General features: G+C 48.7%; 3 protein-coding genes across 3 annotated transcripts; 1 reads left to right on the top strand and 2 right to left on the bottom strand.

Moving 5' to 3' along the window:
- Window positions 1-74: 74 nt before the first annotated feature.
- GGS25DRAFT_468909 (telomere length regulation protein-domain-containing protein) lies at window positions 75-3,578 on the top strand. The gene is made up of 3 exons (XM_049259105.1): window positions 75-1,136; window positions 1,187-1,621; window positions 1,682-3,578. Exons 1-3 carry the CDS (start codon window positions 314-316, stop codon window positions 3,415-3,417), a joined length of 2,994 nt encoding a protein of 997 aa, XP_049121125.1. The 5' UTR covers window positions 75-313; the 3' UTR covers window positions 3,418-3,578.
- Window positions 3,579-4,116: 538 nt separating this feature from the next.
- GGS25DRAFT_516649 (kinase-like protein) lies at window positions 4,117-7,069 on the bottom strand (the record flags this gene model as incomplete). Its single annotated transcript, XM_049263239.1, has 2 exons — window positions 4,117-6,583; window positions 6,852-7,069. 2 exons carry the CDS (start codon window positions 7,067-7,069, stop codon window positions 4,117-4,119), a joined length of 2,685 nt encoding a protein of 894 aa, XP_049121124.1.
- Window positions 7,070-7,797: 728 nt separating this feature from the next.
- Window positions 7,798-12,113, bottom strand: GGS25DRAFT_468906 (AAA-domain-containing protein). The gene is made up of 2 exons (XM_049259104.1): window positions 11,631-12,113; window positions 7,798-11,544 (listed from the first exon to the last, which is right to left on the bottom strand). The coding sequence occupies exons 1-2, from the start codon at window positions 11,751-11,753 to the stop codon at window positions 7,936-7,938; spliced, it is 3,732 nt and encodes a 1,243-aa protein (XP_049121123.1). The 5' UTR covers window positions 11,754-12,113; the 3' UTR covers window positions 7,798-7,935.
- Window positions 12,114-12,229: the final 116 nt, after the last annotated feature.

The following is a 12,229-nucleotide window of genomic DNA, read 5'->3' as shown; positions in this document are numbered from 1 at the left end:
AGGCAGCTAGCGGGACACTAAGGGTGGGATGAAGTACCCACATTTTACCACCTTACCAGTTACCACATGTGCACCTTACAAGTTACAACATTGAACTTTACATCTTCGCATCTTTAATCGTCGCTTACGATGGTACAGACCAACATTGTCTAAGAGCTTCCATTCAGGTACCTACATGTACCTTTACAACATTATGCCAAAGAAACATACCCATATATAGTACTTGGTCTCACGTAAATGAGCTATTGTGAAGCTCTATGAGCTCATTCGGATAGGTATAATCCATACCAACTGTCTCTACCGATGAGATAACATGGAAGAGCTACTCACTCCCGTGAGCCAGACTTATCGAAAGTCGAGCCAACAAGATGAGCTGTTCCAGCTCTCTAAACCAGTTGAACGAGCGCCAGAAACAGAACCCCAGTTTCGTGGCTCATCACCAGAAGAGGCTCTTCAGACTCTCAAAAATCAGCCGAGTTATGAAGTTCTCCTATCTGTATTGAAGTATCTTCAAAAAGGTTCCCAAGCCAGCCATGAGTACGACATTAGGAAACCTAGTCCACAGAGTGCGCAAATAGTACATATACTAGTCACAGAGATCGTTCCCAATTATTGGACTGTATTACGGGATGCATCGTCAGGACCTAGTAAAGGAGATGCTGATGTGCTGCTCACCTGCCTACGGAGTCTTACGGGTATCAATGCCATATTGGCCCATATGCGTGCTCTTTTAAAAGAAGCAAAGTCGGACTCAAAATCCCTAAAAGACTCCCATGTTACCTTTAGTCTGACTTTCGTTCTAGAGATGCTGTCTCAACTTCTACATACTGATAATAATATGAAACGCATTTGGCGTAGCACTACTTTCTCAACGAATGAACACCAGACCCGACCCATGCGTCAGGAGTTCATCACCCTATTTGCCAGTGGGAAGATTGTTTCGTTATCTTCCGAGGCAGAAGATATCTGTCGACAGGCAGGGAAGCTGAAGGATAACATGTGGATAAGTGATGCAAAGTCATACATTGACTGGCTTGGTAGAAATATGGTACGGTGGATGCGATCTGTGATCAACGACGACGACTTGAAGTTGTGTGCCGAAGTATCAGCGCGTGCAATACGGCTTGGCAACTCTGGTAAGTCGTCTGCACTCTCCAAGAGACACACTTACTGATGGCCACTCCAGAATGCTTTATCAATACACTCTTCACAGGGTTACTTCTTCAAGATGCAGACACCCATGCAGTATTTGCAAAGTTTCTGGGTTTCTTCCCATCTCTCGAACAGCGCAAGGTCGTTGATCTCATTTTGAAGTTACTCACGGATAGCTATCTTGTTAACGTTGACAATAATGCTACGTTGGCTGATTCCCCTATCATGTCAGCTGCATCAGATATTGTGAAGTTCATAATAGGGAACGACGAGATACGGAAAAACAGTCTCGTGAGTTGGTTAACCAGCGGATCTGGTGCGGGAATTGGCGAAGGCTGCGCTATCAGACGGGTCGTCGTGTCTGTCTTTGCCGAAGACAAGGAGTTTATGGCGACCATCTTGGAGAGGAGTCTAAACCAATTCGGCGATCAACTATATATCAAACACGCACCAATACTTCAGCAGGATGGTAATTTCCCTTAAGCCACAATATACTTCGCTTTATATTCAAGCTAATCATGAAAACTAGCTCATGCTCAAGTGTTACTCCTCAGTGCCGGATACATCCACAAACTCGCACCGATAAAACTAACTCTATCACTACGATCCAGCGCTTATCTAAATGCCATTTCCAACCGGATAGGTGCGTCCCAAAGCCGCGCTCGTTTCTTAGGAATGGTCGTCGGAGAGGCGCTCTCCGGGCTAGTCCATGGAAAAGAGACCAAGTTGGATTTCAAAATGGACGAGATGGACACGGAAGAAGCACGATGGTATAAATCACTTGTCCATATACCAGAAAAGACGGATTCATTAGACTCATTTAAAGACATTTTTGCTCTGCGAAAAGATACAAGTACACCAAAACCTACGAAAACGGCACATACTAAAACCCCAGTCCCAAGGCCAAGGAAAATACCACCTCAATCAGGTTTCATTATTGAGGAAGTCGAGGATGATGAAGACGATGAAGATTCAGACTTGGTACCATATGCGAAGCCTGATTCAGACGTCGATGATTCGGATGATGACCCAACACTCATTAACCGCAACAAGCCTAAAGCCCCTGTTTACATCCGGGATCTTATTGCATGCTTCCGAGATACGGAGAGCTACGACCGACAGAAACTTGCACTTAAAACTGCCCCGGCCTTGATCCGTCGCAAAGCGAATTATGGTACGGAGGTTAGTTCTCATGCAGAAGAACTTGCTACCCTTCTTGTCGGTCTACAAGATAAGTATGATCTCGAAGGCTTTGACCACCTACGTATGCAGGGAATGGTCGCCGTTGTCGTTAGCCAGCCGAAGAAGATGGGGCAGTGGTTCGCGAAGACATTCTTCGATGGCGATTACTCCTTGTCCCAGCGGGCTTCTGTGCTCATCGTGTTGGGCCTCGGTGGTCGAGAGATTGCTGGCTTCGAAGCGTCTGAATACGCTTCAGCTGAAAAGTTCCCATCAAAAATGCTTCCTGCCAAAGTCGAAAAGCACTTTATCACATCTTCCTCTGCAAAGACACTCGGGTCCTCGGCTAGTCAGCTGAAGGCCCTTCCCCCGAATGCGCTTGATAGTCTAGCCAAATCCCTCTCACAGACCTTTCTGGCCCCCCTAGCGGCAGAGGCCGCCGACGTGGCAACCGGACCGGACGCCCTCAAGCTCTCGTCTTTCACATCGCGTTTGAACTCGCAACCCTCCCAACTCGGGAAGAGCAAAGCGAAGCCACGCGTGCGAGCCATCCCCAACACCACCGCCTCTCTCATCGCCTCCTCCTTCTTCTTCCCTCTGACCTCCCGCTTCCAAGCAGCAATGCGCTCCGCATCCGCCACAACGCGAGGCATCCTCTTCCAACCGTACCTCCTAACCGTCTACCTCAAAACCCTTGCCCTCCTCCTCCACGCCGCCGGCCCCAGCACCCTGTCCCTCCCGCAGATGACCGCCGAGTTCTGGGACCTGCTCCTCGGCGTCCGGGGCCAGTGCGTCGGCGACCACGGCGTCACGCAGGCCGTCCTCTTCGGCCTCGTCGCCCTCCTCGACGTCAACGAGGCCAACATGCGCGGGCTCTGCGAGAGCCAGGGCCGCGAGGTCGTTGAGACAGTTGAGTGGGTGAGCGGGGTCTTTAACAACACGCGTGGTGGTGATGTGGGGAGTGGTGAGGGAGGGGGCGAGGAGAATGAGGTCAAGATGATGGCGGCGGGGGTCCTGATTAGATTGCGTGAGGCGGTGGATAAGTATCAGGCGCTGTTGATGGGGGATATGATTGGGTTTACGTAGGTGTCTATCTAGGTAGTTAAGGAGAGAGGGGTACATGATGTAGGAAGTATTTGTGTGGTGGACGCGCTACCTAAAGTAGGTAGGTAGATAGTACAGAGACCAACTACTCAACCTCTTCTCCTAGATCTTTCCTTTACGCATTGAAGACATGAACTTGTGTGCGGTTTCCATATATATAGGTAATTGACCTGTCCCTTATCTATCACTCGCGTATGGGGTTGGATCGATTGGCCAGCACCAACATATCACCAACTACCAAAGCAGTCACAGTAAGATTTCAAAAAATAACAGCATCATATATACCATTTATTCTATTCGCCCCGGTGGGGACCTATAACAACAATTACAACATTTTTACTGCAACTACCTACTACTTCTATATTATACCGTACGACGAACTAGTGGTATCTCGAAAGGCAAGGAAAAGGAGAAGAAGGGGAAAGGGGGAAACGAAACCGACTGCCACCACCACCACCACCACCACCACCACTACAACAGTAGCTGAACAAGCAGTACTATACTTATACCGAGGCGAGATTCGATATAATCAGGCCATGGTCTACATATACGCGCGCACACAGGCCATCAACCATGAAACGTCAATCATGTCCAGAATCCTCTATACTCCATGCATCTACATCAGAAAACGCGGTAGGCAAAAAAGATCAAAATGTCCCTTCCCGCCAAAGTAGGCATCAATTACTCAGGACCATCGAACCCCCTCCCAGCGCGACGAGGTTCCATGCCACCGACCTGCTCGCCAATGATAGCCAAGTGTTCGCCCAAGGTACCGATGAGTCTCCTCATCTCATTCGCCACGTCACCGGCGGTGGCTCGAGCCTCCATGACGCTTGTCGAGGGTGGGGGGATAGGCGGGATGGGGCGGAGACGGTAGGGCTCGAGGCTCTGGCCGCCGTCGGAGCGGTACCCGGTGCTGTCGTCGCGGTCGACGTAGGTCTCGGACGAAGCGACCGTGAACTCGCTTCCCTGGTGTTGGTGCTGATGCTGCGAGGTGGGGTCGTGAATCGCCGTCATGATGCCCGGGTCGGGCACCTCGCCAGCGATCTTATTGGCTACTTGGGTGTGGAATTCCGAGCCGTCGGATACGTAGATGGATGGTTCGCGACTAGTAAGATGGGTAGGTGCGTAGACGGAGGCGTGGCGTTCAAGTTCGAAGGGTTCTCGTGTGCCAATATCAGATCCTGTGATAGATCCGATGTCTGAATTCGCCGTAGACGGCCGCGTGAGTTCCGGTAGATTTGGTTCAGGCATACTCATATCGAGATCGATGAGACTGGTCATAGACATGCGGTCATTTGCCATACTTGTGCCCTGCATGTCATAAGATTGCGATGGTAATGATATAGGTTCAGTCTGATGGTGCTGGAGGCGGGGGCGTTCATCAAAACCATCATCGTCACCGCGATCGTTGTGGAATGGAAAATGAGGCGTTTCGGCACTGGCTGACGCAGGTGGGATACTAGTTGGCCAAGACCAATCTGGCGGTGCTTGTCGGCCGGTATTCATATCTGCGGGATCGCTTAAAGGTGCTTGCTCGTAGGAAGATGTCTCTGTCGCTGACGAGAATGACCAATTATTGTCCATAGAAGCGCGCGGTCCTGGTTTTGGGCCCGGTCTTATCGTACCCATATCGACAAAGCTTGAGAGATCGCCGCCACCAAGAGAGGCATCTAGATCAATCAATGATTCACGCAGGGTCGCATGAAGTGAATCGTCGCGTAATGGAAGATCAGATGCTGAGAGTTCGTTTGATGGTTCCGCCATGTTAGGAAGCATAGGACGCCCATAATACATCCTAGAATTCTCATCATAGTTTGAAATCGTGTTAGGGTCAAAGACCTTTTCTAGAGGAGCTTTGATTTTCGATGCGGCAATGGCTTGTGGCGGGGGTCGTCGTCGTCCCTTTACTTGGGGCTTGGGTCTTGCAGTATCTTCGCCGAAGGTGCTAGGGAAATCGACAGCTGAACCATAAACATCCCGGACTGCCTCGGCGTAAGATCTACCGTCGGAAGCATCGTGGAGCTCTTCATCGAAGGCAAGAGTAGTGGAAAAGTTCCATTCATCTGTTGCCAATGATGTTGAACCCAGATCAGTGGGCGCCTGTGCCCCCCCTGCTGCAAAAAGGGATTTTCTACTTCCGCCGCGTTCCTCCCACAATTTGAAGGCTTTAACAAGATTTGAAAGAGATGAGGTAGGGTATTTGGAACTGGTATTAAAAATGTACGGATGTTGTTGGACAAATTCGATGGAAGGTCGTCTCGCCGGGTTTTCCTCGAGGCAGAATGCGACAAGATCTTTTAGTTCGTCCGAGTATTGATCTCCGTCAAGGCGTGGGAGATGTTCTCTCAAGTAATCTCCTAATTGAGGGAGGCCTACATTTGCCCTTACATTTGGAGGCAAACCGGATGCTATCTCGTAAACCATAGACCCAAATGCCCATATGTCAACCTCGGTTCCATATTGTGCGTTTTGATCGAATAGTTCTGGAGCCATCCAATGAGGTGTTCCAATGAAAGTCGATCGTTTATCGAGCTTCGTCTCCATCATACCAGCAACTCCGAAGTCACATAACTGGACCGCCCCAGTCTCAGTGACTAATACATTAGCGCATTTAATATCTCGGTGTATAATACCCTCCTTGTGAACCCAGTAAATTGCTACGGCCACTTCCCGTAGAATAGGGATTATCCATTTCTCCTGTAATCCTCCCGGTGCTGTCGGTTTCATTAAGGTTGCTACACTACCTCCAGCACAATATTCCGTAACCATCCACATGGATTTACCAACGGGGAGGGCCTCGATAACATGGTTGATGTTCTGCGCGCCGGACTGACTCAATCGATGTAGCGCATTAATCTCCTTGAGAATCTCACTGTACGTGTCTGCAAGCTTGGGATTTAGGGTATCACTCTCGTCGACGTCTATAATCTTGACGGCTACCACACTGGCAGTTACCAGATCGTTCGCCTTGTAGACACGACCGAAGCTCCCCTTGCCGATCAGTTCTGTGAGGCGGTACTGTGGGGGAGGCTTTCCTGACTTGGCGAATTCTTCTTGAACAGCCTCTTCCATTTTGCGGGCATCTTCGAGAGCTTTTTGACGCGTAGTCGCAGGTCCCCCGCCAAAAACTTGAAGAGTTGCCATGCTGTGCGTTGCTCAGGGACGAATCTATAGGATATGGTTAGTGAATGATGCTCGACATGTGCAAATATAGAAAAAGACGGAAAAGAAAACAAGGCTTGGCAGTGAGAAGGACAGCAGCGATATAGATTATGAAGTTGAGTATGGATAATTGAAGCATATGATGCTTAGCAGCGAATCGATCGCAATACAGTATTACTTGCTTTTTCTCGGGGCTTGGCTTGCGAAGAGGGATGTTGAGTGGGGGGCATTCCACGAATGCCATAACAAACGGACCACCGCGGAGACCTGGATTAGGTGCCAGCGGAATATCGGAGTGCCATGCCGGAGTTTCTTCATCATCCATGAATATGTTCATATTTGGCGGTCCAGCGGGGGAGTCCAGGTTGGGGGACGGCATGGCAGGAGAATTCATACGGGACGGCATCGCAGGAGAGTTCATTCGAGACGGTCTGGATGGTGGCCGTCTGGGAGGTAAAGGGGAAGACATCTTGAAGAACAAGCGGCGATGGCGATGAAATGAAGGGTGGAGATGGCATAGAGAGGTAAAAGATGAAAGAAACTAAGAGAGAGAACATACTTACGGATATGTTTCAATTGAGGGGACAAGACCTTAGTAGCTACTAGGTAAAAAGGGTGTCATATGAGACCTGTGTTAAAACTGAGCTGTAGATACAGCCAACTTGAAAGGGATCAAGTTCATAAGCCAGTATGCGATTCTATCCATACAGCCCTTTTACGAGATGCATAAGCGGTCAACGCTACAGGGGCCCAACAGCGCCGGAAAAAGTTCAAGTAGAGGGTATATTGAATTATTTATCAATATATTTATTTTCAATATTTATAACTTGAGGTTTGGTGGTTCCTGGGCTTCCAGAGCATTTGGCATTGAAGAGAAGTTGACGGAGATAATGAACAGAAGCGACCTAAAATGGTTTCGAGATGTAACTGGGAATTAATTGGGACTTTACCTGAATGGGCCCAATGGGGCCCCAAGAGTGGGTCTGATGGTACTACACTAGTTATGCACTAGTGCTGAAAGGAGACAAAGTCATCCATTTCACCAATTAGAACACTCCCTTCTAACTTCACCATCATGCAAGGCTCCTCAGCCTCGTCTACTGCTGATTTACACTGTGAATTAATGTCTGACATTGGGAAGTATCATGATTTTGAGAAACACCCCAAAGGTGCATAATACTAGATATATGAGATGGATAGCTAATATATACTTCATTATTATGTATGTAAGTAAATTGATATATCAAAACTTTTTTTTGGCTTACGCTTTCCTCCATCTAAAAGCTCCTTAGGTAGATATATATATACTTTGGTAGGTAACATAAGGAGTCATGCCTACATGAGACTACTGCGTCCACCAACTTCCATGCTGCCTTGTCCATCGCGCATTTCACCGCTGCGTCCGACTACGAATTCCTTGTATATCCGCTCTAACCTATTCTTCTCCTGGGGACTAATACTGGCCCTCGTAGACCCCAATGCCTTTATCATGTGTTTCCAGCCAATCAGGACTTCGGTATTACTTCCTTCTTTGCCTTTTCCAGCATGCTCTCCAGCGGCGTGGTTTGGTCCCTTTTGAACCATTTTGGTTTGCTTTCTAGCCGTTTTGATTTCGGCGAGCTTGGCTGCAATCGCAATGTCTTCGGCCAGTTGAGCCGACTTGTTATATCCCTTCTTCGCTCGGTCTTCTGCCTCAGCTAAGGCACTCTCCAACCCGTATCGAAACTGCACAAAATTCCGGGCCCGCGCTGGAGTTTCTGATTTGGCCCGGGTATTTCCAGCTCCACGTTTGGTACCTGAGTCTTGTGATTCCATGTCGTTCAGTACATCGTGGATAGCTTCCAGCTGAGCATTCGACATAAGCGCTTGCAAGTCGGCACCAGAATAGCCTTCGGTGCGTCTCGCAAGTTCGAGGAGACCTTCATCCGACGATAGAATCTCCGGATTGAGCTTGACTTTCTTACCCAACGCTTGCAAGATATCGATTCGATCCTCTACATCTGGAAAGCCACATAACAAGCTCTTATCTAAACGACCTGGTCGAAGTAATGCTGGGTCGATCAAGTCTGGTCGAGATGTTGCAGCCAGGACGTAGACACCAGACAGACCCTCTGCACCGTCCATTTGCGTCAAAAGTTGATTTACCACCCGATCGGTAACACCAGTTGAGTCATGCCCTCGCTTGGGTGCAATAGAGTCGAACTCGTCAAAAAACAGTACACATGGCTTAGCAGCCGAGGCACGCTCGAAGAGATCGCGAACACTTTTCTCGCTGGCACCGATGTACTTGTTTAAGATTTCTGGGCCCTTGACTGAGATGAAGTTGAGACCGCATTCACCAGCCACAGCGCTTGCTAAAAGAGTCTTGCCGCAGCCAGGGTATCCGTACAGCAAAAGTCCAGACCGCAGCCTGAGAGGACATTGTGCAAATATTGGTGCATACTTGGTGGGGTATTGTAATGTCTCGAGTAAGATTTGTCGTGTTTCCTTTAGACCGCCGATTGAGTCGAAAGTCGTAGTAGAAGTTTGCAATGGAACATTACGAAGAGATGCTGGGGTGAAGCCTTTGAGAGCTTTATCGAAATCGCCACGACCGAGTTGAACAATATCAAATGGTTCCTTAGACAAGTCTTCGGTGACTGAACGTATCAGAGCTTCGTTCCGGGCTCGGGATACAAGGAGTATGAGGTCTCCTGGCATGTAGCCATCAGTGTCTCCAGCAAGATCAAGAAAGTCAAGGTCAGGGTCCAGCAGAAAGCCATCCGACCTTGGTCCAGGAGACGCTGAATTGCCGCGGCTACGTTGGTCGCCCCCATCCATCCAAGTACCATTGTCATCACCACCTACACTCCCATCCGCAGTCGTGGGGCGACTTCCATTCGAGATAGGCGCTCGCATAGCTTCAGGAGACACAGTTTGTTGCCTAACAACCGTTTCCAAAACTTGTCTCCGTGCTTCCTTATCAGGAGCCTTTAGATCAACAATCTCTCGAACGACATGGCCTCCAATGATTACATTATTAAGCGAGTCTTTCCCCTGAGCTGTTGCGAGAAGAACAACTCCCTTATCGCGCCCACAGTACTGTCGCACAATCGAGCTGATTGTCTCGCTAACTTGTCGGCTCCGGCCATTGTCATTTCCTACTTGCAATTCCGTCTCAACCGGACACAATTTATCTAAATCATCGAGAATAACAAGTGACTTCCCGCCAAGCCTCGCACCCCAGCTTGCGCTCATAAAGATCCTATTTAGTCTTTCTTTGATGGTAGATATTCTGCTTTCGTCGTTGACAAGTCTTCGGCATGGAAAATAAGTTGTATGAAATAGATGCTCGTCTCGTAACGTCTGGGCCAGAGACTGGACAACCCCTGTCTTGCCGGCCCCTAGGGCACCGGTTAAGAGAACAGAGGACATGTGTGAGAGATGAGATTTCAAATCGGTAAGGAGCGAATCAATCCCAACCAGGGTCGAGTCGCCCAGTAGAAGACTTTCGCCTATATCATCTTCGTCCAGCCACGCCGGGCGGGGAACCGGTGGTTGCATTTCGATCGGCACATTTTTGTCAGATGCAAGATACCAGTTCACGTCCTTGGAGCCCGAGTCAATGTTTGCAGCATCGAGTTTTGCAATGCCACCTTCCCAGCCGCTGGATAACTCGAGGCTCGCGTATACCGGTAGTATCATCCCATCTGTCAAAGGGCCGCGCAAAAGGCCATTGGTCCGGTCTTTCTGGCCATATATTTGTAATATGCGTTTGGAGGCTTCCTCTTTTTCAGCCTTTGACTCTCCTCCAAATTTTAAGCCATCTGAAGACTTCGGACTTTCATTTGAAAATGGAGACAACTTCAATTTTTGAACGGCGTTGCGCGATAGAGGTGGTGGTGCTGGCTCAACTTTTACAACGCCCCCAACAATTTTTGGGCAGCCAAGCATGGCACACAACGGAGTCGAAAGAGCGATAGTCTGTGTGCTGGGAGGGTCATCCCATGGTCGTAGTTGCGCAACGACCCTCTCAGCCGCTTTGACCACATCGGTATTGGCGATATTTTCTGGTTGTTTCTGAGGATCCAGTGGAGGTTGAAGTCCAGCTGGCTTGACGACATTGACAACAACCCAAGTGACACCTCGGAAATCCTTCGACAGTAGAAGGTCTCGGTCGACCCACACACTCAAATCCTGGGTTGCAGATTCGTCGTCGAACCATTCCGTGCACAGTTCGCGATCAACCCCTCTCAAAAACATGGCAGGTTTCTTCTCTTCACGGGCATTCTTTCTACGAACTGTGCTAGCCGAGCTCTTGGCACTTCGTCTAGATGTGCCCCCTACACTACGGTCCTCGCGGCCATTTTTAGATGGCTTGGATCGAGTTTTAGGCGCAACAATGACCTCGGCATCGGGAGCAATCTTTACGAATGGAACGTCTCCCGCAGGAGCTGGATCGAGGGACACGACTTTGATATTGGCTGTAGAAGTGGGTGAGAGGTGGAGGGTCAACGGATGCGGAATAGGAGGTTGGCCCGGTGTAGCGGTATACGTAGGGTTCGGTAAAGCGCGGATCTGTGAAAGCAGATTCAATTCCAAGAATGTCGCATGCAACTCAATAATCTCCCAATCTTCCGGGGTTAGTGGCTCGATATTAATGGTGTGCGCTAACGGGGGGTCGACGTGTATTATAGCCATAACCTTCTGGCCGTCTGACAATCCTAGAGTGGCGGCCAAAGTAGCATCCAACTCAACTGAGGCAACCTCTTGGTCCCTACCGCTTCCACGTGAAGCACTTATACCATCACGGTCTACTATAGGGGCTATCTTGCGTTTACTCGGCATTCCTGTCCATCCAAGATAGAGCGACCGTTGCGATGATGACGTGCCATTGGTTTGGGAGGCGCCGTTGACGGGCGCGGGAACGCGATAATTAAGTTCGACGACAACATTCTGAGCGGGCTACGAAAGTAGTTTAGTATATGTTATAGGGTTTCTTTTTCTTTTTCCCTTTTCTTCTCCAAAACAAAAAGTAAATTATAGCTTACCGTATTAATTGTTACAAGTAGGTTCACCAAAGACGTGGGAAGGTTGACGAGACAACTCTTGAGGTGAAGGAGGGAGATCTCAGCGGCGGTGGACGGCGCGTTCTTCCGTTGAACTGGCGCCATGTTAAGTCAAAAGTATCAGAAACGAATGGGCTCGAAACCATCGGATGTATTCTGTATTCAGTATCGTGACACGAAAAGTTTAATCATTGAAATTCATAATATCGTTTCTCGGATCTCAAGATGTTGTTGTTTGTTGTTATTGTTGAAACTCAGAAATTAGGTACAATACCTGACCAGTGAAAATAGATGGATGACTTAATGAAGAGCATGTGTCTGTGGACCGAGGCACGATTGAAGAGCATACATACATAATATGTGCATAGTACATGATACCTGCATAAAGTTTAAATATGTAGGCCTGTTTTGATGTTATACACATGCATGTAGCCAATCATTTGCTCAATTCATTGATTGCCGGAGGTCAACCGGTAGTTACTTGGATACCGATACATTTACACGTATCTTTGGTTGTACACGTCAATTGGCTTTTTCCGTGGGTCCGAGCTTCGTGCCTTACTTTAAATCTGCAGTCTGCA

The sequence above is a fragment of the Hypoxylon fragiforme genome, assembly GCF_022984875.1.
Source record: "Hypoxylon fragiforme strain CBS 206.31 chromosome Unknown GGS25scaffold_1, whole genome shotgun sequence".
NCBI classification, from domain to species: domain Eukaryota; kingdom Fungi; phylum Ascomycota; class Sordariomycetes; order Xylariales; family Hypoxylaceae; genus Hypoxylon; species Hypoxylon fragiforme.
This window is presented reverse-complemented; position numbering and strand designations above follow the sequence as displayed.

Bases quoted from the DNA above. Each gene is read 5' to 3' on its own strand.
- GGS25DRAFT_468909 (XM_049259105.1), top strand. From the start codon at position 314: ATGGAAGAGCTACTCACTCCCGTGAGCCAGACTTATCGAAAGTCGAGC. The intron at 1,137-1,186 runs GTAAGTCGTCTG...TGGCCACTCCAG, and splicing joins AATACGGCTTGGCAACTCTG to AATGCTTTATCAATACACTC. The intron at 1,622-1,681 runs GTAATTTCCCTT...CATGAAAACTAG, and splicing joins ACCAATACTTCAGCAGGATG to CTCATGCTCAAGTGTTACTC.
- GGS25DRAFT_468906 (XM_049259104.1), bottom strand. From the start codon at position 11,753: ATGGCGCCAGTTCAACGGAAGAACGCGCCGTCCACCGCCGCTGAGATC. The intron at 11,545-11,630 runs GTAAGCTATAAT...CTACTTTCGTAG, and splicing joins TACTTGTAACAATTAATACG to CCCGCTCAGAATGTTGTCGT.